Genomic DNA, 26,027 nt, shown 5'->3' with positions numbered 1-26,027 from the left:
TAGTCATGATCATTTATATATCACACTCACACCCTTGTACTTCCTACAAATATTTTTCTTTATAGTACTATTTCCTTATGTTAGAGAAGAAGAAGAAGAAAACACTAAAATATCAAAAATGACATTTAAGAGTGTAGTCTGACAGTCAATTAATTAGGTAAATATCATGAAAAATTAGTGTTTATATTCTAATATAAACAGCCAAATTATATCTTTCCATCTGCTTAATTTTTTATGTGGAGATTTATCTCACATTCTGTAGTAGTAAGAGATAATAAATACCTGATAAAATAGCCGAAGTGTGCAAAAACTGGTTCGAACATCATATTAAAACAACAATAACAATAACAAATTCAGTGTAATCTCATAATTGGGGTATGGGAGGATACTGTGTACGCAAATTTTACCTTACCTTGAGAAGATAAAAAGACTATTTTCGATAAATCCTCGAGTCAAAAAAATTAAAAAAAAAAAAAGAACAAACAATAACAACAAGTAATAACATAACCAAAATAACAGGAAGACTGAGCGCAGAATAATTAGTTTCTATGAAAGATTCTCTTAGAGAAAATAACAATGATCACAAGCCGCACGAGCAATTTCATTGGATTCCCTTAATAATGTTGGCTAAGGTCAGACATACAGATACCCACAAATCTGACACAATCATATCACCTTTCGATATTTAATACAAAGTCATGACCTAAGTTACTTCTCTTTTCTTCTGTTCCCATACTGTTAAAGAAGAGGCAAACTCTGTAACTTTCTGAGCTATTAACTTCACCTACCATGATTTTGTGACTATTTCGTGTTATATTATTTTGTCATTCACTTTTCAAACCCTCAGTTATAAATTTATCTACATTTGGATCGATTTTTATAAATAGTTTTTGATATTTGAAGCACAGAAAGAAAAGAAATGAAATCTGGTTAATTCTTACTAGTACTAATACTTTTCTTGTATTTTGGGTCCAAACTCCAAACTCATGGTTTATATTTGTAGTGGTGAACTTAATTATATAAGTCTAACTTTATGTGTTTTAAGTTTTAACCTATTACAGCATGTTATAACTCTATTTTTTATTATTCTTTTTACCATAGCTACTTCTTGTTAGAGGTAAGTGCAAAATAATTACACACTGTTTTATCGATGTATAGTATATAAGACTCGTTTGTTAATTTGGTTCATCTAATTAAAGAAGAGTACAGTAACCAAATCTTGAATACTATGAAACAGTTTAATTCCTAGGTACTCCTGATTTGATCAAAAGTACTTTAAAGAAAAAAAGAGAGCAGTTTAATTGTCTCCTAAATCATGTGAAATAAGAAGAAAAATTCCAAGAATATATACTGCATCTAAAAAGAAATATATATGAGATTGTTCTAAAAGTGAATATATGGTACGACAGATCCTTTTGGGGAAATCTTTCCAGGGGGTGTCCTAAAGCATTTGGTTGTAAATCTGAAGGTTTCTTCATCGGATTATACTGATCTTTTAACTCACACTAATATCCAAATTCCTTATTTTGTCTAAAAATAAAGCACAAAAAAAAAAAAAAAAAAAAAGAGAATAACAGTAAAGATAAGATCACCATCATTTTCCATTTTTAGCAAATAGTTGTCTAAAATGTAGCTCTTAAAATGCTAAAAAGGCATGTTGCATGTTACAATAGATTAAACTATATTGACAGCATAAATAGTGTTTTATATATATATATATATATATATATATATCCATTATTTTAAGCTTATGGGTTCCCACACGATCTCAAATTAATATAAACCACTAACCGAACCAATTAATTGCATTCTAAGCAAATTATTCTTATAAAATTAATGGACTTTTTAATACAAAAACATAATCTATGTAAAAGTTACTGGGTTCACGTGAACCAGTACCAATTACACTATATATATATATATATATATATATACACACACATACACACACACATTTCTTATGTAATATAATCATATGGTAATTCAAAATCCACTTCTTCGACTACCTGAAAAATATGTATATCAAATAAGCGTTAATTGAGACGAGTAACACCTTAGAATCATTGCAGCATCATACAAATATAACTCGAGTTGTAAGAAAAATAATAAATTGAAACTGATTACTCAAACATCCTGCATATATCATAGGGTACAATGGATGTATGAGGAGTAAAATTCAAAAAAAGATGATGAAATTTGCAGAAGAAATATTTCATTTTGCTGCAGCATACACCTGTGATATTCTTCTTTTATGTTTCCTGTCCTACCCCAACCCAATCTCCTTTGTTCTATGGGCTGAAGCCAGAAGATAACATTTGTACTACTTGAAAACTAAATGTTTAGTGGTATAGATAAAGTATAGCACTATTATTAAAAATCTCGGGTTCAAGACCTAAAAATATTAAAACTCCTAGTAATGGGTCATACGCGATATAAATCTGAATTTAGTCGAGTTAGTATATTTTGAATACGAAATGATTATAAAAAAAATATTATTGTCATTCGGCTTAAAGTTATATGAGTATATACTAATTAACAATATATATGACTTTTATACTATCAATGTATTTAAATCTATTGCAACATGTAACATGCATTTTTAGCATTTTAAAAGCTGCATTTTAGCACAACTATTTGCATTAAAAAATGTCAAGGGTATACCCTTCATTTTCTTGGTTGACTTTTGCAACAAAAAGTGGATGCTAGAACAATATTCATATATAGACACAGAATTCTAACTACACTGTTTAAAACTCCCAAAGAGTCATCAGCAATACATTCAAGAACAAAGAAAGTAACAAAAGGTAGTACAACCATAACTATATTTGACTATTCATTAGCATACCTTACACAAAAGAAATTAACAACCAAAAACTAAATTAGCACAAGGGTTAAAATAAAAAACCTAGTGCTATATCTAGAGTCACTCAAAAGCTCAAAATCTCACCATATTAGTACAACCCTACAAAAGGTCAACCAAAGTTACAAAATCTCACCATATTAGTACAACCCTACAAAAGGTCAACCAAAGTTACATACTTCTGAGATTCCGGGAAGGTCCGGACTACAGGAGTCGACCATGAAAACCAAAAAAGGATGATCCTGCTTCGACGCACGATCCGGAGAAGATCCGTACCACAAGGTCTTCTCCGTACCACAAGAAGGTGTGATGTAGGTAGCGGAAAACTGAAAAAGAAAATAAAAATTAAACAATCCAAAAAGCTAGTTGATTAATAAAGAAATCAACAAGTTGATATCTTTTCCATAGAAGTATGATTACACAAACTTTTTTTCAAACTTGAATATTACGAAGGGCTAAAAAGAAGAAGAGGTCTAAATCTGGTGGAGCAAAGAAAGTAACTGGATTTCTTCTCAATGAATGACAACTACTTGAAGTTGAAGATGAAACTATTCTTCTCTTCTTTGGTGCAGGAGGGCAAGTTTTTATTTCTGGAATTTTAAACCTCTCACCTTTTGGAGTTGAACAAATATTTTCCAATTCCATTTCATTATTATTTCTCTTCAATGAATCTTTACATGGAGATTTGCAAGGAGAAATAATAGCTGATTTCTCTTCTTTATTTTTCCTCAATGGCTGCTTCTTCTTTTCTTGTTGCTTCTTTTGTAAACTACAACTTGTTCTTGAATTTCTTGTACTACTTCTTGTTGTTCTTCTTTTACTAGAAGGACCCATTAGAGGGTGTGACAAAATAACTCAAATTCTTGCTAAATTTGTATGAAAATGATAATCTTGGAATTTTTGAGTAGACAAGAAAAGACGAAAACCCAGTAAGATGTCGGAGAAGTGAAATAAGCAATAACAAACTTAGATTGCACTCGACTAATTTCCAATAGTTGCGAAAAGATAAAGAAGAGATTCAAGAAGCGAAATATACAAGATCACAAAAGTAGATTATTTGAATTTGCCCTAGATTTTGGCAAAGGGAAGTACTAAGTACTAGACTACTAGTGCTTTAGCTAGACCACAACAACTACCACCACTAACTATATATTTCTAGAAAGCTTGAGAAGGCTACTTTATAAAGACACCCTTAAAATTTTTGACTGAAAAAGTAAAGAAACCTCTTTAGAAGGAAACAATCTTTTTCAGGAACACCAAGTACTCAAGAAAAGGAAAGAACAACAAAAAAGGACACTATGCACTACTTGTGTATATGAGATATATATCAAATTCATGTATATATAGTATCTAAATATTAATTGAAGAGGGAAATAAACATAAAATAAAAAACCACAAGCCTAGTAGAAAGAAGAATGCTATAATAATGGAATTGCAAGAGAAAGAAAAAAGCCCTAATGAAGAGATGGAGAATGAGAGAGATGTGAGAAAAAAGGAATTTAATTCATTTATATGTGATTTTGATTAGGGTTTTATATAATGATTAAGGAAAGATTCGGGCTGCCTGCCCATTGCCCAAAGTGGTGATTGATGGTTAAGAAACCTTATGGCCCGTTTGATTTAAATAATTAGTACACGCAAACTTTTCTATAACATTGGTTTGTTTCGATTTTTTTTTTGTTACAGTAAAGTGTTGTTGTATGAAATATATATATTATTACATAATAAGAAAAATTGGTTCCAAATAAAATTTGACCATTATAGTGAAGTGTTATTATAGAGTATGATTGTTATAGATAAATTTGACTGTACTATTAATTTTACTATAAATTGCGGATATAGTGAGTATTTACAAATACTGAACTTAATTATTTGAAATATTGATAAAGTATTTATCAAATAGTATTCAAATGAATTATGGGTTTTAATAAAAAATATTTAATTATTTTCTAATTAATATTCGGGCAGCCTGCCCGTTGCCCATGGTGGTGGTTGATGGTTAAGAAACCTTAAATTAAGCAAATTTCAAATTGGAGACACCCTTTTTCTTTCCCTTTATCTATTCACTTAGTAAATAAGAATCCCAAGCTTTAAAAAAAATAGAAAAAAGGAACTTTTATTCAAATTTTAGTCTACTCCAATCTAAGCTAATCAATTATAGTGCAAAAAACAAGAATAAAAATTTATTATGCTGGTCAAGTCCTATTCAATGTATTTGACTCAAAATTTAAAATAAATAAAGAAATTAACAAGATAAACGTTAGACTTGCTTATAATGAATCTTGCTAATGATGAGTCAAACGGTTAAGTTTAAATGCTTTAATTAAAAGTCATAGATTAGCTCAAACTAGGATTAAGTGCGAATTTAATTGATTTTACATTAGTTTATTTCTTCCTTGTTAGTCTAATTGCTTCTCTAAAACAGTGCATATTGAAGTTCACAATTAATGCCCATGATCCCATGACCAACTTCTTTTACATTCTCTTTCTGATTCTGAGGTTAAAAACAAGAATTCAAAAAAAATTTCATTATCAATACAATAAAACCTCTTTATAACAGTATTATTTGTTTTAATATTTTTTGGTTGCTATAACGAAATGCTATTATAGAGAATATATTATAACATAACATGAAAAATAAATTTCAAAGGAAACTTGACCTTTAATTTATAATAGTACTTTATAGTAAAGTATTGTTATAGAGAAATTGAACTGTATAATAATTTAACATGTTGTCAGATTACTTCATTCATTTTTTCTTAGTATTTTGACTTATTATGGATTTTAGATAATTTGATAGCGTAAAAATTATTTTAACTAAATATGTATTTAAGTTAAACTTATGGATACATAAGTTGTGCAGCCATATGGAGTTAGGGGATTTGCCTCCCGTAAAAACTTATTCACACCGGATATTTAAACCTAACCATACCTATTTACCATGATTAAATGATCTAATGAAGTGAGAACATATATTTAATTCATTATAGTTATGTAAGAAAAATGCATGTGTGACATATATTTATTGGCTTGATGAAAATATCCAATGCGGGTAAATTTTTACCATCACATACTTTATTTATCTACACTGGGTGCATATTGTCTGTTTTCACTTTTTATGCAACAACGAGAGTCATTAAGCATTACTCCTTCCGATCCATAATAAGTGACCGATTAGTCTTTGGCACGCTCAGTAAGAAAAACTAATTCCTAGAAAAAATAAGTATTTTAACTAATTACCCTTAATTAAGATTTACATATTATTAGCTTGACGCATTGGGATATGTAAAGGGATTGTTACACAAATGATTGGCCAAATTCAATATTTACTTTTTCTAGCCTATATACATAAATTATATATTATATATTGATTATATACAATTATACATATATTATATATGAATTTAATATATATATATATATATATATATATATATATATATATATATATATATATATACACACACATCAACTGACAATTTTTAATATAAGAGATTTGATGAGCGGCTATTTGGTTTAAATAATGACAAATTTAAAAAACTAAAGTTAATTCATTTTTTATTATGTAAAAATGACACTTATTTTGAATTAAAATAAATAAGCCAAAAAGTCACTTATGATGGATCGGAAGGAGTACTGTTTTGACATAATTTATGTATATGTGTACATATATGTGTACATTTTTTTTTAAAGAACTTCATAAAAATGGGAAAGACATTTTTCTAAAGTCCCTATGATATTGATAAGGTTACTGACAAGTGTGTCCAATTTTCTGAAGGACAGCTGCTAGCAATTTGTTCATATCCATAACGATTACAATAATAATATTAGTCATAGAAATTAAACACAAAAAGACAGAAATTTATATTAAATAAAAAAGAAAAAAATATCATGCAAGTTGCCAAAGTGGCAGTAACTATCTTTGTCGGTGAAATATTGAGGCATTTTTAAAAATTAAAAACCTAGTAATTAATTAATTAAAGGTCCAATTAGTCAACAACTATTTAAATAATTTCATCTGTTGGCTTTATCTTTTAGGACACATTGAACTTAGGATACCCCTTAATGTCAGGCTAATCTTAGTATTAATGTACCCACACGTGCATTTCACTGAATTCTTTGAACTTTGGAATACTAAGTTTAATTAAATTGATACCATTCTGTCTGATGTTTTTGTTTTTTCCACTGGACACAAGCATAAACTGCAGATGTTTAGATTTCATTGTCTTTATGTTACTCAGAGAATTCTAAATCCATTTAACTTTTTAAAAAATGAATTGCTAAATAGCATCCAATGATGTGATCGAATAGCAATGAAAATGTAAAATTGTGGGAAGTAGGATTCAAATTTCAGTTGAGACAAAAAACAATAAGTGAATTTTGATGCTGAACTGATTCAAATTTCAGTTGAGACAAAAAACGGTAAGTGATTACTTTCTTCCGCATAACTTTGATGCCAAGAGTTATTCGACAAATATGGTGATGAAAGATAACAAATATCCTGTAAAATAGTCGAAATATGCACGAGTTATTTCGAATATCATCATTATAAAAAGAATGAATTGTCAAATAATCCTTTACAAAAGGAATACAAACTCTCGTTGGAATTTATATTGGGTAAACAGACGTTGCTGTAACTAAGAAATTCTATTTCACTTATATTGGAGATATTTTAAAAAAATTTAGAAAAGAACATGTATACCATTGATTTGTTTATTAACATAGTCTTCAAAAGACTATGATCACCTTATTCTACCTAAATGGTATTATTTTGTAGCTTATTTGACCCATTTAGCTGGGTATACATGTGTCATGTTTACGACGGCTTGTTTTATCGAAAATAATTTTTCTATCTTCACAAGATATGAGTAAAGCTACGTACTCACTACTCTCACCAAACTCCACTTATAAAATTACACTGGATTTACTGATGTTGTTTATGACTGCTTGCTACATTTACTAAATAGAAAAGTAACGGTAGTCAATATCTGCTAAGCTACTCTCTCCGGTCCACTTTGATTGATGTTTTGGTCTTTTTCGCACATATTAAGAAATTTACCTTTTAGCATTAATTAAAAATAAAATTGAACATATTAACCTAAATTTATTCATTAGAAATATAACAAATACTCCTAGGCTCTTTATTCTAATGGTAACTTTGGAAAAAAGAAGTTAATTCCTTTTTGATATTTGAAAAAATCAAATATTGTGGACCACAAAAAAATGCCAAAAATCAATTAAAGTAGAACATGAGTAGTTTCCAAATCGAGCCGAGGGTCTTTCGGAAATATCCTCTCTACCTCCCCTAGATAGGGATAAAGCCTGCATAAACATTACCTCCTCAGACCCCACTTCTAAAATTTCACTGGGTGATTGTTATATCTCACGCAAGCAAGTTGAAATCAGCTATATGAATCTCACTTACCATATCGCACAATCTAAGCTCGTGTCAGACCAATATTATACCAAATATACTTTTGCTTAACATATAAACCTCTGGTTGGACGAAAAATCCCCTAGAAATATATGGCCTAAAGTAAACTAGCTAAAATGGCTAAAAAGATAACAATGAAAAATCGCATTGAAACTCAAAACATGAGCAAACATATGAATGCAAAAGTATACCATGTGCTTCACCTTCCAAAAATCCTTTGTATCTCCTCTACTGAAAAATAAAGTCAACCTCGCATAATACTATCACCAAATTGCCAAGTTACAACATAAAGATTATTAACTAAGGAAAACCAAAATTTATCACCGGCCTCTTGATACAGCGTAATTCATATCCTCGGTTGAGGATGGGAAAAGCTCAACGTAACGACTTCCAAGAGTCATCCTATCCTTGGCCAGAGCAGCTTTGGCATCATCATTGCTTGCAAACTCAACGAAAGCTTCTCCAGTTGGTCTTCCATCTGGAAGAAATGTGACATGAATTGCATCCTCCGACAACTCAAAATCTTTGAAGAAATCCATGATATCATCCTTCCCAGCAGAAAATGGCAAACCCCTCATTCGCAAAATACAAGTGTCTTCATTCATTTCCTTCCCATCCAGTGGTTTCTCCAGTACCCTGACATACAAGGTCATATCAAATATTTTTCGTCTTAGTAGTAGAGGTTATACAATCTCTCATTTACTTCAAATGGCACTACATCAGCAAAACCATGAAGAGAACAAATTGAGAACATGATGCAACCACCAACCTGATATATGCTTGAACATCTAATGAATGTGTATCGAAGGTTTGGTACAACAAAGGCAAGCTCTAGGAAAGTTGAAGGTTTGGCTGAGTCATTTCTAATCCCTATAATTGACAACTTGTTAAGCTTCCTGCCTCTAGAGTCAGTTATCAATCCTGATGCCCTTTTGTCTAAATAAATCAGTTATTGATTCTGATAATGTGAGCAACAAAAGAAAACAGATAATGCCTCAAGGGAAAGGTGTCAGTCGGTTACATCTATAAGCAAAAACAATCATGGTATAATGATCTGTATTGTTCTATACAACGTTTGATATGATGTATAAAGTCCTGCATTACCAGATTAATAACGTTAACCAAACGTCAGCTCCTTGGTTATCCTTTTTCCGAAAGTCAGTTCCTATGAAGCAAAGATATCATGTGCTATATCTTAAATACCTAAATCCTTGCTTAAAGGAAGATGAAGCATGCTATCCTCAACACAAGTCATGTCCAAACAGCATATCAAAGTTGTCAGTAATTTCACACCTGTACTCTGGTACAGCTAGAGATTTGGTAAAGTCCCTTATCCTCAAAGTTGTCAGTAACTTATTGAAGTCGGTAAAAATGTAAATAGATGCTATTAAAATTTTCTAAGTTCACATAGACACAATTTTCATAAAGCAGCCTTGTGTTTCTCTAGAAAAGTGACCTCCGAAGTCGTAGGGCACATCACAAATAGAGATGCGTTCACTGTTGCAATGCAGTAGGTTAAGAGATATATTCACTCAAGGAAAGATTATATAACCTCACTAGCATAATAGGTGATGGCTACAGTCTACCAAGCTTAGCGAAACCCGTATTTGCATCAACCAGAGTTAAGAGATAATCTTGCTCTTTGGCATGTTATTCACTTCTGGTGTTAATCTTGCTCTTTGGCATGTTATTCACTTCTGGTGTTTTTCTCCCTTAAAAGTTACAATGCAAGATGTGCCATTGTCAGGGAAAGCAAACTACTAACAAGATCATAGAAGACGTGTATATGTTGACATGATGAAACAATGAATCAACATAGTTAATCCTCTTTCACAAGGGCAATTTATCAATAACAAACAAATTATCAACTATTTTAAACATTGGAATAGTACACCATAAGTTTTGACCATGAACAAGATGATATACCACAACTCAAATATGTATCACTGAGACTAAAACAAAGCTTCAAAAATGGTCTGCATAAAAGCATACTCGGAAAGGGACGGCTTGAAGATAACCCCCATCAGAAGCATAAACTAGAAGAGTTCGTCGCGCATATAATTTTGTAAATCTCTCTCTTGTCCATCCAAAGATAGTTGGAAAAAAAAAAAAAAAAAAAAGGAGAATGAACCGGCACCAAGACAAGAGAGAGATAACCTAGTGTGCAGGGTCCTCTACCCCCAATCATGAGGTTAAGAGTCCGAGTAACCGGTGGCAAGTTGGGAATAGCCATATTGGCCCCTGTGACGGGTGGCTGTTGTTTAACAACAATAACGGCAATAATGCCACCCAAAACTAGTTGAGTTCAACGATATGAATCCTCTATATCCGCTATACTCCATTTGGACATGTTTCATCGCATTATTAACTAGCTAAATCTCTAAATCTAATCCCTTAATCTTTAACGAAACTTAAGAGGCTCATGTCAAACAACGGACATAATGTAACTGTGCGAATAACAACTAAAATGAATTGGCATTCACCATATTTACAATGAATTCTCAAATTACTGAATTTTGTGTTTGCCATCTCATTGTGTTTGCTTTCCCCATTTCATCTAACGTGGAAAAACGACTTGCAAATAGAGTAATTTTCTTTAGATTTAGGATGGAGGAATGAACCCAAATATTAGTTGGTAAGATGGGAAACAACATACAATAACAACAACAACCCAGTAGTATCCCACTAGTGGGGTCGGGGGAGGATAGATTGTACGCAGACCTTACCCCTACCCCGGAGGGGTAGAGAGGCTGTTTCCGGGAAACCTTCGGTTCAACAGAAGAGACAATAATATCAGAAAAGAACAAAAGAATAGATCTGTAACAACACACGAAACCAGAAAACTAATATCAGCATCGTAAGAGACATCAAATAAGTGGAAGGGCAATAACACAATACTGTGCAAAACGAAAAAAATAGTGTGAACACAACATAAACCGCTAGCAGTCCTAGACACAACTTTATCAGACTAGCCGGTACAAAGAGGAAAAACGCTCGACTACCCCCTAGCCTACAACCCTAATGCTCGACCTCCACACCTTCCTATCAAAAGCCATGTCCTCGGAAATCTGAAGTCGCGCCATGTCTTGTCTGATCATCTTGCCCCAATACTTCTTAGGCTGCCCTCTACCTCTTCTCGTACCTGCTAAAGTCAATCGCTCACACCTCACACCTCCTAACCTAACCGGGGCATCTAAGCTTTTCCTCCGCACGTGCCCGAACCATCTAAGCGTCGCTTCCCGCATCTTGTCGTCCATGGTAGCAACGCCCACCCTCTCCCGAATATCTTCATTCCTAATCTTATTCAGCCTAGTGTGCCCGCACATCCATCTCAACAACAATTAGAAAAAGAAGGGGGATCAGGCATGAGTACATCAATTAGAAAGGAAGGCACATTGGAGCTGAGGAATCTTTCTTATGCAACGAAAAATTACTGTACAAAAGTTTAGAGTTTAGCAAAGGATAACAAAGACTACAGAGAGAAAATCGTCGCCAAAAATGGCTAATGAAAAGTTGGTGTTCAAAGCAGTTATCCTTTGGAGCGGGAGTATAGAAACATATAACAAGCTAGTGAGTACAGTAAAAACTAGCTTCAAAGTTGCTGATGAAAGGAGAGTTGAATGTCATTACAATAATTAGCTCGATCATTCACCACTAAAGGATCAATTCTGGAACTTGAGGTTTGTGCATCAACCGGAATCCTCCATTTCAACACAATGTTGTAGTCACATATCACGACCACTAATAGGACATCAAGTTTAGAACGTCATGCAAATACTGAGAATTGAATAAAGTTATTTAAGTTGTTGAAGATTCAATAAATCACCGACAAGAGAGTTGCCCTAGTTGTGAGAGCTCAGCTCGCGATGACAGGCACATGGGGCCTACTGGAGGTTGGGGGCGGTTTAACCCCCCCCCCCCCCCAAAAAAAAAAAAGCAGCAACAACAAATCACCAATTTCTTCAAACAATCAGAAAAAGAAAAAGAAATCAGCTATTTCTTCATAGAGATGTAGACAAAAGTTTTTGTTCTTGTGCTGAGTAAAATGGGTCAATTCATAATCAGTAGAGTTTCTCCTGTTTGGGATATGATTCCCATCAACAAGTAAATAAGTTTCGTGCAGCTACCACACAGTGTATTATGTAGAGCTTGTGGAAGGAGAGATATAGTAGATGTTCGAAAGGACAAACATCCACGCTTGACTGTACAAAGTTTTCTTGTTTAACTTTTTGAATTTTTGGTTTGATTATGGGAATATCAAAGGAATAGATATATACTACTCCCTCCGTCCCATTTTATGTGATACTCTTATCTTTTTAGTCTACGCCAAGAAGAATGATACCTTTCTATATTTAGGAACAACTCAACTCTACACTTCCCGTTTAGCATCCAAAGGTATGGTGTAGTGGTCAATGAAGTAGGAGGAGAATCATGGTTCAAAACTCAACGAAGACCAAAAACACTAGATGATTTCTTACCATTGTCCAAGCCTTGGTGGACAGGGTCACACGGTAAGTGTGCTAATGGAAGGTAGCAGGTACCCGGTTCAATAGTCGAGGTACGCAGAAGCTGGCTCAGACACTACCTCATTCAAAAAAACCTCTCAACTTCTCCTTTTACCCTTAACAAGATGATTTTACAGCAATAAAATTTTATATGGTATATATATGGTATTCTTTTTTAATCAAAAATTGTGACTTCACTTTAAAGAAGCATGTGTTTCACTGCTCGCTTTTCACTTCAAGCCCTATGGACATCGCTTTTTTGCGCTTTCCGCTTATCACTGACTGAGAGAAAATCAAGCATATTGGTATAGTCTCCGAAAAATGTTGCAGTAGGTCCGCATCAATCAATGATGAGAAACAAAAAGTGGGCACTAACTATAAGAACTTTTATCTCAGCATATAGTCCACAGACAAATGCAATCGGTTACTTGACTGTCCTAGTGTTGAGGATGCCATTGACCAGTTCCTTAACTTATTTGCCTCATTTACTTAGTCCTCAACTAAGACACAAACTTCGATGACTTCTTCAAATATATTTATTATAACTATCCAAAAAAAAATTGAAATAAAGAAAAGATTTTCAACATATAAGCTACATACGTCAAACATACCTAATATATCATTAGAATCTTGCGGTCTTCCATATGCCAAGTCATTCATATAAGTACATCATCAAGGGTAAGATGCGAATGTTATTTGAAAGAGTTTCTAATAATAGATTAAATGAAAGGTGTCAATCCTTCATACCTGAACCAAAAAGGAAAGAGTGCCGTACAAAATGCATTACCGTGATGCAAATGCATTTTTCAGGCATCCTCATGCATTTCTCAATCCGTTTGTCCATTTAAATTCCAAATAAAACAATTAAAAAGATGGAACTTGGCACCATTTGATAAGGAAATACCGAACAGCTAACTTCCTTGTAATGTTTCTGCTTTATAGTAAGTTAAAGAACTTTGGAAAACGTGTTCCAGTTCCCACCAAAAATGACTTTACTCCAAAAATGGTCATACAAAAATTGCAAGAATTTTGAAGGAAGATCGTGTTCTTATTTAACTTTCAACTTTCATTCAAACAAAGACATACAAGAAAGTTTTTTAAGAAACATGCCCATGACGTACTTTCTTGACATCTAACAAAGTTTAAATAAAACACCTGTCGACAAGTGTAAAAATGCGATTTTACAATTTCAGCTCAACAGTAGGAAAGACATAATTGACACAGTGAGATATAAAGTAACGGGATGTGGAGGTTTGGGTCCCCACTCAAATGACGTATTCACAATATTACATGGTAGAACAATGGCTTCTGATCTACTTGTAACTAACAAAATGGGGATAGGGAGAGAGAAAAAGAACAAGGAAGAGGAATCTCGCTATCAAACCAACAATTTTAGGTAATAGACACGATATCATAAGATCAGAGAGGATAAAACACATTAAATACTGATTGACAGTGAAAAAGAATTTAGTACTCACCTGCACCTTGAAAGTGCTTCCTCCAACTCCTCAGGTGATGAAGGGAAGAGCTCTATGTAGCGATTCCCTATTGTCATCCTATCCTTGGCCATTGCAGCTTTTGAATCATCTGCACTAGCAAATTCAACATATGCTTCCCCGGTAGGTCTACCCTCAAAAGTAGCTGTTATATGGATTGATTTTTGCAAAAGCTCAAAATCATTAAAGAATTCAATAATATCTTCCTTGCTAGCTGAGAATGGCAATCCCCTCAACCATAATACACCAGTGTGTTCTGCTAAGTCTTTCCTTTCATCAGTAGATCTAGCCCTCGGAACTGAACCGCCACGAGAATCAAAAACTTCATTGGCTATAGCCTTATAGTATTCCTCCTTCTTGCTTCTGAAAACCTCAACATATCTTCTTCCAATATTCTGCCTGTTTCTCTGAAGAGCAAAATCAACTTGAAGAGGGTATCCCAGAACACAGAATGCTTCCCCTGTAAATCTGCCACCTTTGTGGACAAAAAGCACATCAATTACATCCAAACCATGCAAGAAATCAGCAATCTCAGTCTCTGAACAATCAAAGGGGAGGCCACGGAGTCGAACAACAGGGAAAGGTGGAGGCTGGCCAGTGTAAGAGTATGCAGGGGGAGGTGGAGGAGGAGGAGGAGGATTGTACAAATAACTTGAACCCGGAGGAGTAGCATAATAGGAGGAACCTTGATCCATTATGCGTTGCCTTTTGAAGCCCATTTCACGGGCATCACCACCGTCAACATAGTTTCTTCATTAAATCAAAATGAAAGCAAGCGTTTTTGTCAGTATCCAACTCAAAATCAATAAAACAGGTATTATCCTATCCCATTTGGAAAAAAAGAAGATAGACTAATGAAAAGAGCAGATAGATCAAAGAACAAAGCCAAACAAAATTTAGAAGATTATATTGCTTTGTCTTCACCTAAGAGATTGCAAAATCCAAGACCCTATCACCCACTATGATTTTTTTTTTTTTGATAAGTAATTAAAGATATTATAAATTTATGCACTAAGCTAGTGCATCAAGCATAATTACAGGTTGTGCAAACCCTCTATTGTATCTAGCATTCCATCTACATCATGTTCAATTACCAGATTGCACCAAAAAGCTAACAAAAAAATACATCTCTGTTTAAGGCTGTGAATATTGCTCGATGTGCCTTCAAAAATTCTATTGTTTCTTTCAAGCCAGACAGTCCACCAAATGGCTTGAGGTATGGTATTCCAAGTTCTTAGAGATTTCTTACTAATCCCCTCTTTGCTCCAACCTTGCAAGAGCTCAACAATTGATTTTGGCATGGTCCAACTCATGCCCAAAATTACCAAAAACATATTCCACAGCTACCTAGTGACCCTACAATGCAAGAAGAGATGGCCAACTTCTTCCGGATGCTCTTCACACAATGGACATCTACTCAGTGTTGTTAAAGGCACGCTTAAGCCCTGAAGCGAGGCTCAAAACATGTTGAGCGTTTCGCCTCGCTTTGTGGGCGCTTCAGTGTTGCATCAAGACTCTAAACCATACTTCTCCTTGCCAATGTAGTCCGGCCGCATAGTGGGAGCTTAGTGCATCGGGCTGCCCTTTTTGTAACCGGGGAGGAGGGGGGATGTACTGTATAAACTACATGTTTGACCGAATTCACAAGCTTTGGCTCATACCCTGTGTATATGTCAAAAATCTACTAAATATGTACAAATATTAAATTTCAAACCAAGTAACTCAATCCCTCCTCCAATTCTTCATTCTTTAAGAAGAAAAACCTATGGGATTTGCGGATGAGGAATTAGCATAGTGGCTTGCTTTCATTCTTCCCGTTCATAGATCAACGAAAACTCTTATTAGTAAGTGTTAATGTCCCAATAACCAATAAAAGAGCTAGTTAATTAGTTCATAATTATAACTAACTCCCGTATTTTTCAGTGGCATCTCAAACTCATAAAGTTTAAATCTTGGATCAGCCTCTGTAAAGCATCAACATCACTTCTTCGGTCAACTATACAAGTGTAAATTACAACAACAACAACAACAAAAAGCAAGCAAATTCCTTGGTGGGTATCTCATAAGACCTCAAAATACAAAGTCTATGCTAGGAAATTCAGTAATTCAGTAATTAAGCATGATTTCCCTAACATTTATATCAATGTATCAAGAATGTATCCTACACTTTTGACCCACTAAGAGAAAACAATCAAAATCACAATAAAGGACAAGCTATAAATAAAATCCAACAAAATCATACAGACCCCAATAACCAAAAAAAAAAAAAAGGAATATTACAAAAAAATAAAAATAAGGAAATATAAATAAATATCAAACATGGGATTAAAGAAGAATTTGGATGCTTACCCTCTGTAATACATTTTGCTGGAGCTCCAGATCGATTTTTCCCTATGTCTTTAGTGCTTCTTTACGGGGGTTTTGGGGGAAAGTTTAGGGTTCTTCAATTGGAACTAACTGGAAATTAGAATGGCGTTTTCGTTTATGTGGTAAGCTGCAACGTGTCCAACGACGTCGTTTCAATTTTTATTAATTTTCTTACCTCTATTGACATATAGAGGGGGTTAAGTGACATATAAAGTTACTGAGAAAATGACAAAATGGTCCTTAATGTTTGGGGTTAGTTTATTTTGGTCCTCTATATACGCTCGTTGACACAGATATAATCTATATCTATATCTATACTATATTAAAAGTACGAAGGTCCATAGCGAAATGTTGTTCGCCTTTTTTATTCTTTAAAAATAGAGTTCATATTGGACAAAATAGTAATTTGATTATTTTTCCTACTATTTAGGATACTAAAATCAACAAGATTTTTATTGTTAAAACTTTTCTTATTTAAATCATACTTTTCTACTTTAAGTTTTACTAGAAGACGAAGATCTTTGTGAATTTACCACGCTTATTCCTAATTATGCAAAAACTGATAAGAATCTTACTCTTCTACTTTAAGTTTCCTAGGTTTAATGATCTTTATAATTAATTAGGAATCGTAGAAAGCATCTATGTCTAAGTTTTACTCCTTTTTTTAAGAATTATTTAATCATATGTAAACTAAATTAGATAAAAATAAAGTTAAATTGCAACCACGCATATTTGTGTAAAGATCCAAACTTTTATCGTCAATTGAGTTTCCCCCTAAACTTTAGTATTTTTTAAATCAACTAAATACTATGTATTAAATTCTTCCTTATTGAATGATTTAAAAAGTTTTAATAATAAATATATTATATAAAATCTTTTCATATTTGTTTTGTATAACATATCAGTTTGTAAAAGACAAGTGATATCAAAACTGTAAAACTAAAGAGAATTAATAGCAAAGTAATATTGTGGTTGTTAATTAAAGTTGCTTTGGCATTTGTTCTAACCGTAGGAGAAAATAAGTATCTGTGACTTTTTTTAAGTTCTACATAAACTGATAATTCTTTATTTATTTATTTATTTTAAATATCAACCATGAATAATAATTTTTCAATATTTGGAAAACAACTTACGACATGTTTATCAATTTTTAGTTTTTTACTAAGACTAATTTTTTTCTTTTGGAAGAATTACTAGAAAAAAGTTCAACACATTGTCAAAATAAAAGACACTTACGTTTCTTTATACGACAATTAATGCATTTATGTTTTAATCACACAAATTCAACCTATCCAAATATAATTATTCTAGAGGTAATTTTCCATATTATTTTTTCAATCTTTGTTAAGCATGAATACCATAACATAACCAGAATAGATAAATAGTTGCAAAAGCACAATAATGAATTGACACTTTTTTATTGTTATTGTATAACTCAATTAACACATTGTTTAATAATATTTGTATAATTTTATAAAATTATATACTCATTAATATGGGTACGCGCAGAACGCGTACTTTCATACCAGTTATATTAAAAGCACGAAGGTCTTTAGTGAAATGTTGTTCGCCTCTTTTAGTCTTAAAAATAGAATTCACACCGGACAAAGTAGTTATTTAATAATTTTTTCTACTATTTAGCACATTTAAAATAACTAAAAATATGATTATTAAATCTTTCTTTATTTAAACTAGACAGAAAGTCTAAAATTTAAGGCTTTAAAATCTATTCAGATTTTACCTTATATAAATTAAAATGTTTATTCAAAAGAATTTTTGTCTGTCGTATATTTTTATTTTTCTAACAACACAAGCACTTTTAGACGGAAACTATAGCATATTTGTCTTTAATTTGGATTTTAGTTGCATTTACTGATTTCATTATTGTTTCAAGAGTCAATTTTCTGGAAAAAAAAAAATCTATAAAGATGCATTTAAAAAAAAGAGGCAATAATCGTCACAACGCGAAAAAAATGCATGAAGTTATTCTTAAAATTGTCTCTCGCGAATCTTCTCTCAAAATTTAGTCTCTCAACTCCAAAATGATTTACATACGCATAATAAATATGACATTACCATTTGGAGAAAAATCAAGCTGAATGCCACAAACACAATGCTAAAATCATACATTCATCATTGTCATGAACTTATATTTTTTATTTAATTTTTATTTTATAACTCAAACATATTATTATTTATGTAATTTTTTAAAATTTTATATTTATTAGTGCGGGGTATACGCGCAATGCGCGTACCCTAAAACTAATCACTGATAAACAACAACAACAACAACAACAACAACAACATATCCAGTATAATCTCACATAGTGAGGTCTGAGAATGGTAACGTGTACGCAACCTTACTCCTACCTTGTGAAAATAGAGAGGATATTTTCAATAGACATTCGGCTCAGAGAAGAAGCATAAGCACCACATTAAAGAAGAGAAAACAAAAATCGCAACAGTGGGAAATCATGTAAAAGCAACATAAATAACAACCAAATACTCGGGAGACCCGATGAAAGAGATAATCACTGATGTTTAGAGAAAAAGTTAACATTGGCCCTTAATCCGAAAATTAACAGATTTGTCGAAATCTACTACTATTAAATTTAACGTCACTAGCTGTGTAGCTCCACCATTTTCATATTGGGATTTCGGAATTAAATCTTTGCCTATATATTTTGGACAAAGTAAAATTAAAAGTTATTACACGAAAAGTTAATTCTTCAAGAAGGGAAGTTAGTGGTCAAATACTCAATTATCTTGCAACTGTGGTCTCTTGGATATTACTGTTGGGTTGAAGTTAATTAATATAGTGATAATCGTAGTTGTTTTGCTAAGTGAATCGCATATAATTGAATTCTTAGTGCACATGTATGCTTGATACCAGTATACTTAAGTTGTATCGACTTATATATCGATATTGAGAGACGATTTAGAATTCGAAGATTATGAGTTTTTTTTGGACATCCTATGTTGTTGCAAATCATCCCTTTTCATACTACTTTTGGAAGTTTATGAGTTTTTATAATGATTTAAGATAATATACACTAATAATGAATTCATAATCAAATATTTATAGATATTTATTTGCAAATTGACTAATGCATATACATGATTTAAACAAAAGCTATTGAGCCTGTGATACGTAAATTTTAATATAAGTAATGTATTTGTGTACAACAACAATAACAACAACAACTCACTGAATTCCCACGAGTGAGGTCTGGGGAGAGTAAGATGTACGCAACCTTGCCCCTATCTTAAAAGAGTAGATAGATTGTTTTCGATAAACCATCGGCTAAAGAAAGAATAAAAAGAAGTAACAACAACAAGATAAAACAGAAAAATCGAAGCCAAAAAAGCAAGTAAACACCAAGTAGTAATAACAATCTAAAAATAAAGAGATAACATTATAACACTAATGCTATTGAATTGAGAAGACATAGGGAGAACGTTTGATTACCTACTAACCTACTATCCTAATCCTCGACTGTCGCTTCCTCCTATCAAGGGTACTATTATTTGTTAATACTTTCAATACTAACACTAATCATATCGAACTGAGAAGACATAAAGAGAACGCTCGACTACTTACTAACCTACTACCCTAGTCCTCGACAGCATATTCCTCCTGTCAAGGTTACTACTGTTTGTTAATACTTTCAATATTAGTATTCTTTTATATTTTTCTTATATTTTGACATGTCTGTTTTCCACTTTCCCCACAAGTAACAATTTTTTTCCCCACAAGTAACATGCACGCCAGTTGGGAATCCTTCAAAAAATTGAACACGTTAGTTATTATAGTAGTTAAAATCCAGTCGTTGGTCCTTACACGTGGCTAAAAAAACCCAGCAAATTTGGGACCAAACCGTCCAACTGTCTGTAGGAAGGTGAACCAAGAAAGCTAAACACACCTTTTATTTGAATCTCTTGGTCCTTAGGTTGAATCATCTTATGTGGTTGGAACAATTTGGACCTCAAAAATCTTCGCAATTCTGATAAATAAACATTTTCAAGGAAAAATTACTCTTTTACTTTCCTTTTGCTTGTCCAAATAGAAATACCTCACTTCTTGATTTTTTTCCCCTCACTTTGCACCTAGTTGTTTCTTTATCTATGTGCATGAACTTGTGAATTCACTTGTCAAGCTCCAATTTTTTTGGAACCCCATTTAATTTTTCCTCTTATTTTCATTTGGGTATCTTTTAATTTTCTTGAATTATTATTTGGTTTTGAATCTTGGTTAAAATGGTGGGGGCATTGTCTGTTGTGGGTTCATCTATAGTGGATTCACATTCTAGTCCTTGTTTGTGTTTGGATGCTTTGCCAACTTGCAACAAATTGAGTGTTGGGGATTCAGTTTTGCATAAGAGTTCTTCTTCAATTGGTAGGAAGCAATTGCCACGCTTAGGTTCAATGGAATTGAGCAGTTCTTTTGTAGATTTGAGGTTTTCAGCAAAAGCATTTAAGGGTAATTACAAGAATTTAAAGAAGGAGAAAAAGAGTAGGAGGAATCTTGTGGTTGTCAGTGATTTAGGTGGGCAGTATGAATATGGCTTTGATGATATCAAAACGGTGAGCAAGCTCTAATCTTTTAAGTTTTTTTTTTGAAGTAGAGGATTCATATAATCTTCGCTAATTAGTTTGAGATTGAGACGAAGTTATTGATGTTTGAAATGTGTTATGAGATCCCATGTTTAGCACATTTGTTTATGCTTTTACTGTCAGTCATCTCTATAATAACATTCTTATATAACAAACAGGCACTATAAAAACATCCCTATATAACAAACATTCGTTATAAAAACCAACTTTTTCTCGGAAATAATTTTTTATGTTATGCTATAATATATGTCCTTTATAACAGCACATCACTATAGCATCCAAAAAATACCGGAACAAACGCGATTGTTATAAAGAAGTTTGACAGTATATTCGAAGAAAACATGCATAACTAGTCAATTTGTATGTGTGATTGGTCACTAATTGTTGAGAATCTACTGCAATTAAACAACAACAACATCAATGACTCAATATCAAGTAGGTTGGGGTTGGCTATATGAATCAAAACAAACCATGTCGCTCTATTTAAGCTAATCTTTTGTAGTATGAGGATTCATCATAAATTGACTAGCTTTATGCAAGTTGTCAGCCTACCACAACCCTCCTCCTTTATCCGCCTTGGGACTGGCAATGTGAGCAAGCTCATGTAGGCGGAGTTAATCTACTGCGATAACTGGTAGATTATTTGAAACATAAGTTATAATTATTTCCCTTCTTTCCGCAATGATACAAAATGCGTTTACACCACCATCTTGGTGAAACAAATACCAAAATATGATCTAGTTGCAGAAACTACACTATATGGTACTTGTAGCTGGGATCTTTTAGAAGTTCAATACCATTATTTGTTCCAAAACGGAAAAACGAGCACAGTAGAGTGGTGAGAAACTTATCGTTTTACTTCCTTTAGGTGGAGTTTTTGGTAATTGACCTCTCGTTGTTTGATATAACCCAAGGAGAGGAGAAGTATTTATAGTTCATGAATTCCTTCCAAGTTCCAACTTTGCAGGGGCTAAACGAGCTGAGATGGAGGAATATTGAACCCTCCAGTTTTACGTGTGCTCCTCTATCACTTTCTTTCTTGAAACTCTTTCACCCCAATCAAATTTAGCATTAGGGACGGAATGAGTAACTTAGTCACTATCTCAATTCTTTGTTGTGAGTTTTCAGGTTTTGCCTTTTCTTTATTGATCTTTCTTTAATGGGGAAGGTAAACTGTTTGAATTGTTTGTTGTGTTATTGATATTTGCATTGTATGAAAGATCTGGATCAAATGTATCATAACGCAGTCTATTGTACTATCCCCCTGCTCTTCCCATCCTTACGTGGTTCGTCGCTATGGTACTTACTAGCTGATGATAAGATTGGTAGTTCTTTGGAAAGTTGTAACTGGATTTGGCAATGTGAGATTCTCTTTAACTGTGCTTATGAATAAATTAGAATGGTCATCTGTTGTTTTCAGCTTCGCAATCCGGTGGGCGGTGGGTAATGGTCCCACCCCTCTACCCTTCTCCAACTAAATACCAGACCCGGTTTCCAAGTAGAATCGAACCCTTGACATGCGCCTACCGCACATCCCTTGTTGTACTACCTTTGCCATTGACCCAAAGCCCTGGGACGGTTGACTATACTTTCTCTTTGAAATAGTTATGCAAAGATTCACATATAAGACAATACTGGAGAGTGGAGATAGAGAAGGTGGCACAGTCATGTGATGATAAACTCTTTCGATTATGTTCCTCTAAATGGCATGCTACACTTGGATCAACTTTGTGAGGACAAAAATCCAACTTTTTGTTTCTTCTCCGACAGATGATATTGTTAGTTCAAGAGCTATTTCTTTCTGAGACTCTTGCTATTTGAATTTCTCGTTCTAGAGCAATAAAAGCATAGGTATAGGTCATGTAACCCGTATGGCCTATAGGTCATCGGTTCGAGCCGCGGAATCAGCCACTGTGCATCAGGCTAAGTTGCCTACATCACACCCACTTGGGGTGCGGCCCTTCCCCGGACCCTACGTGAACGCGGGATGCTTTGTGCACCGGGCTACCCCTATATGTCATGTTGAAACCAATATTGATGATTACGCAAGTAGCAATGACCTTTTCTAATGTTGTCATCCTGAAAAACATGGAAAGGAAAGGACACTCAATCTGCTTGATTAACCTGGTCGAATAGTAGACCTTCGTTCGTCTATTACTTCAATGGTTGTACACAACTTTTTAAGATATATCACCAAAAGTTTTGTTACATTAAAGATAGTTTTTGGCAGAAGGAATTAGTCGGGTTGATTTTTGGGATATACCTTCCAAATATGACATATTCCTTATTTGATTCTGAAGTCTTCATTTATATGTCTATATGTCTCACATCCTGCACGTTGACGCCAATATAATTGTATTCTCATATGTTGCTGTTTAACAAAATCTGAAACACTTGCATTTTTTCTGCAGCAAATTCTTAACTACTTCACATTTAAAGCAGTGAGGACTATTTTGAACCAACTTAATGAAGTGGACTCTCCACAATATCAATGGTTCAATGAGTAAGTACATATTTTCCTCTCAAAAGTATTTTTTTTAAATGAATAAGAGTGTGTCCTATGGTCTACTGGCTCTCAGATTATCAAACAGAAATGCCTAAATCTTGAGTTATTTCCCTTGATCTTAATATTTTATGGCTAAAGAGAGCAGTAATCACTGCAGTACTGATGTCAAACATTTGAGCTTGTTCACTTCGTTTCTTGACTATCTGTTATTCAACAGTTATGTTACACTAAATAAGCTTAGGGATGGGAAGCGTTTTATTCGCAACCTTGCTAAGGTAAGTCTTCTTGACCTCCATTTATGTACATCAAGTGTCTTAATTTAAGTAACTATGGACTTTGCATCTTTGAAATGACCTCCGAGCTCTTGACAAAGATTTTAAAAAGAGAAAAGAAATCACTCTCACAAGAAAAAGAAAGCGAGCTGACAACTTCTTACGATATTCTTGACAGGAGAAGCAAGAACTCGCTGAAAAAGTGATGGTAACACGGCTCAGTCTGTATGCGAAATGGATAAAAGTAAGAAGAAAAACGCTTTTGCTTCAAAACTTTTGGACATGGAACTGTCATACTTATTTGTTTTATTTTATTTTTGCCGCTGATCTATTGTAGAAATGTGATCACGAGGAGATCTACAACCGAATATCTGATCAGAATGTGGAAGTGATGCGTGAACGGCTCATGGAAACTGTGATTTGGCCATCAGATGACACGAACTCGGAGAGAGTTGGGTGAAAGAAACTCGTTGTGCACTGTTGATTTCACTTCACTTTTCTCTTTCAGATTCTATTAGCTTCTCACTGAAATTTGCAGCAAATTAGTTTATGTTGTATTCTTCCAAGATCACCGGGATTCTTGAACTTAAGCTGTATATAAAAGGGATTTCGTATTTCATATTCAGTATATCAAGAAGGGGAGCCTTGGTGTAACTGATAAAGTTAGATGCCTCGTGACCAGGAGGTCACGAGTTCAAGCTGTGGGAAACAACCTCTTACAGAAATACAGGGTAAGACTGCGTACAATAGACCCTTGTGGTCCGGCCCTTCCCCGGACCCCGCGCATAGCGAGAGCTTCGTGCCCTGGGCTGCCCTTTTCTTTTTTTTTTTTTTAAATATATATATATATATTCAGTATAATTCAAGATTAGTTGACTTCTTATGGAAATGATAGATCAGCCTGGAGTCTTAGAAATTGCAGTTTCTTTGTTGCACTGCAATTCCCAACTTCTATTCTGTGGTCTTTTCTCTGGAAGATGTTAATGTAAAATACATTCCTGAAAATTTTCTCTCTTCCTGACTCCTTTGCAAGTGGAATTTGAGTTTCTTCTATTGTGAAAACTGAAACTACAATCATGACAAACTTGCACTGAATTGGCTAATGATATGGTTTTCAGTTTTCATGAGATTATTATAATGTCCCTTTTTCTTTCCCTATATTGTAGTGATTATACATGCTTGCTTTGAGCCATGGGTCTTTCGAAAACAACGCTTATCCCTTTGATTATCGTAATGCTAATAGTATCTTCATTCTTCGCCAATATTAATATCGTTCTTCATTAGTTTTAGCAACAATTGGAAGAAACTTTTTTTATGAAACAATGGGAAGAAACTTATTGGTTCTCTTCTGAGATCTTAAATTTTATCACATGTATATGTAAGATGATTAATTTCATAATGTACATCATGTATATCTTCATCAACTCATCAAGGGTATTGACAGACGCAAGTGATACTTCTTTTCAAAAACATTTCCTACTTGTGGGGGGTGGAGTGGCCACTAAACTAACGATTATAATAAGGATTTGTTAAAGTCCAGTGGAAACAGCTTAGTAGAGGGAAACTCCCATTTTTGTGTGGTACCTCCGACGGAAACTCCCTTTTTGTCTCGTACCTCCGCTCCTAAGCTAACTAAGAACGCTATCTGTTGCTGCATAATCTGAGTTATATACAGTGAGAATATAAAAACTTCTTTACACTATCAAGTGTAATTTAACTTATTATAGGCAGTGACAGAGCCACGTGCATTTAAGGGGTGTCAATTGACATCATTTCGCCAGACAATCGCTAAAAAATTATTTTTATGTACATGTAATATATATTGGCCCCCTTGACTTCTTCGTGAATTTACTTCTTTATATTTTGAATCCCTTTAGTGAAAATTCTGACTCCGCTATTAATTATAGCAGGTTAGTTACCAAGCTTATCAAGTTAAAAATTTATGCTTTTAATACAATAATCACCTCATAAAT

At 33.5% G+C, this 26,027-nt stretch overlaps 2 protein-coding genes across 2 annotated transcripts; one reads left to right on the top strand and one right to left on the bottom strand.

Annotated features, from left to right (window-relative positions):
* Nucleotides 1-8,418: 8,418 nt before the first annotated feature.
* LOC107762413 (uncharacterized) lies at nucleotides 8,419-16,802 on the bottom strand. The gene is made up of 3 exons (XM_016580772.2): nucleotides 16,645-16,802; nucleotides 14,278-15,045; nucleotides 8,419-8,930 (listed from the first exon to the last, which is right to left on the bottom strand). Exons 1-3 carry the CDS (start codon nucleotides 16,656-16,658, stop codon nucleotides 8,615-8,617), a joined length of 1,098 nt encoding a protein of 365 aa, XP_016436258.2. The 5' UTR covers nucleotides 16,659-16,802; the 3' UTR covers nucleotides 8,419-8,614.
* Nucleotides 16,803-20,558: 3,756 nt separating this feature from the next.
* Nucleotides 20,559-24,673, top strand: LOC107762404 (chaperonin-like RbcX protein 2, chloroplastic). Its single transcript, XM_016580763.2, has 5 exons — nucleotides 20,559-21,246; nucleotides 23,688-23,779; nucleotides 24,000-24,057; nucleotides 24,233-24,298; nucleotides 24,392-24,673. The coding sequence occupies exons 1-5, from the start codon at nucleotides 20,920-20,922 to the stop codon at nucleotides 24,512-24,514; spliced, it is 666 nt and encodes a 221-aa protein (XP_016436249.2). The 5' UTR covers nucleotides 20,559-20,919; the 3' UTR covers nucleotides 24,515-24,673.
* The last annotated feature ends 1,354 nt before the right edge of the window (nucleotides 24,674-26,027 follow it).

Source organism: Nicotiana tabacum, chromosome 9 (genome assembly GCF_000715075.1).
Source record: "Nicotiana tabacum cultivar K326 chromosome 9, ASM71507v2, whole genome shotgun sequence".
NCBI lineage: Eukaryota > Viridiplantae > Streptophyta > Magnoliopsida > Solanales > Solanaceae > Nicotiana > Nicotiana tabacum.
Note: the sequence above shows the minus strand (reverse complement) of the source record. Positions and strands in the feature narration are given on the sequence as shown.

Excerpts from the sequence above, each read along its gene's own strand:
- LOC107762413 (XM_016580772.2), bottom strand. Across the intron at positions 8,931-14,277 it reads GAAGCACTTTCAAGGTGCAG|GGTACTGGAGAAACCACTGG; the intron begins GTGAGTACTAAA and ends CTTGTATGTCAG.
- LOC107762404 (XM_016580763.2), top strand. The coding sequence starts at position 20,920 with ATGGTGGGGGCATTGTCTGTTGTGGGTTCATCTATAGTGGATTCACAT. Across the intron at positions 24,058-24,232 it reads TTATTCGCAACCTTGCTAAG|GAGAAGCAAGAACTCGCTGA; the intron begins GTAAGTCTTCTT and ends TATTCTTGACAG. Across the intron at positions 24,299-24,391 it reads TGTATGCGAAATGGATAAAA|AAATGTGATCACGAGGAGAT; the intron begins GTAAGAAGAAAA and ends GATCTATTGTAG.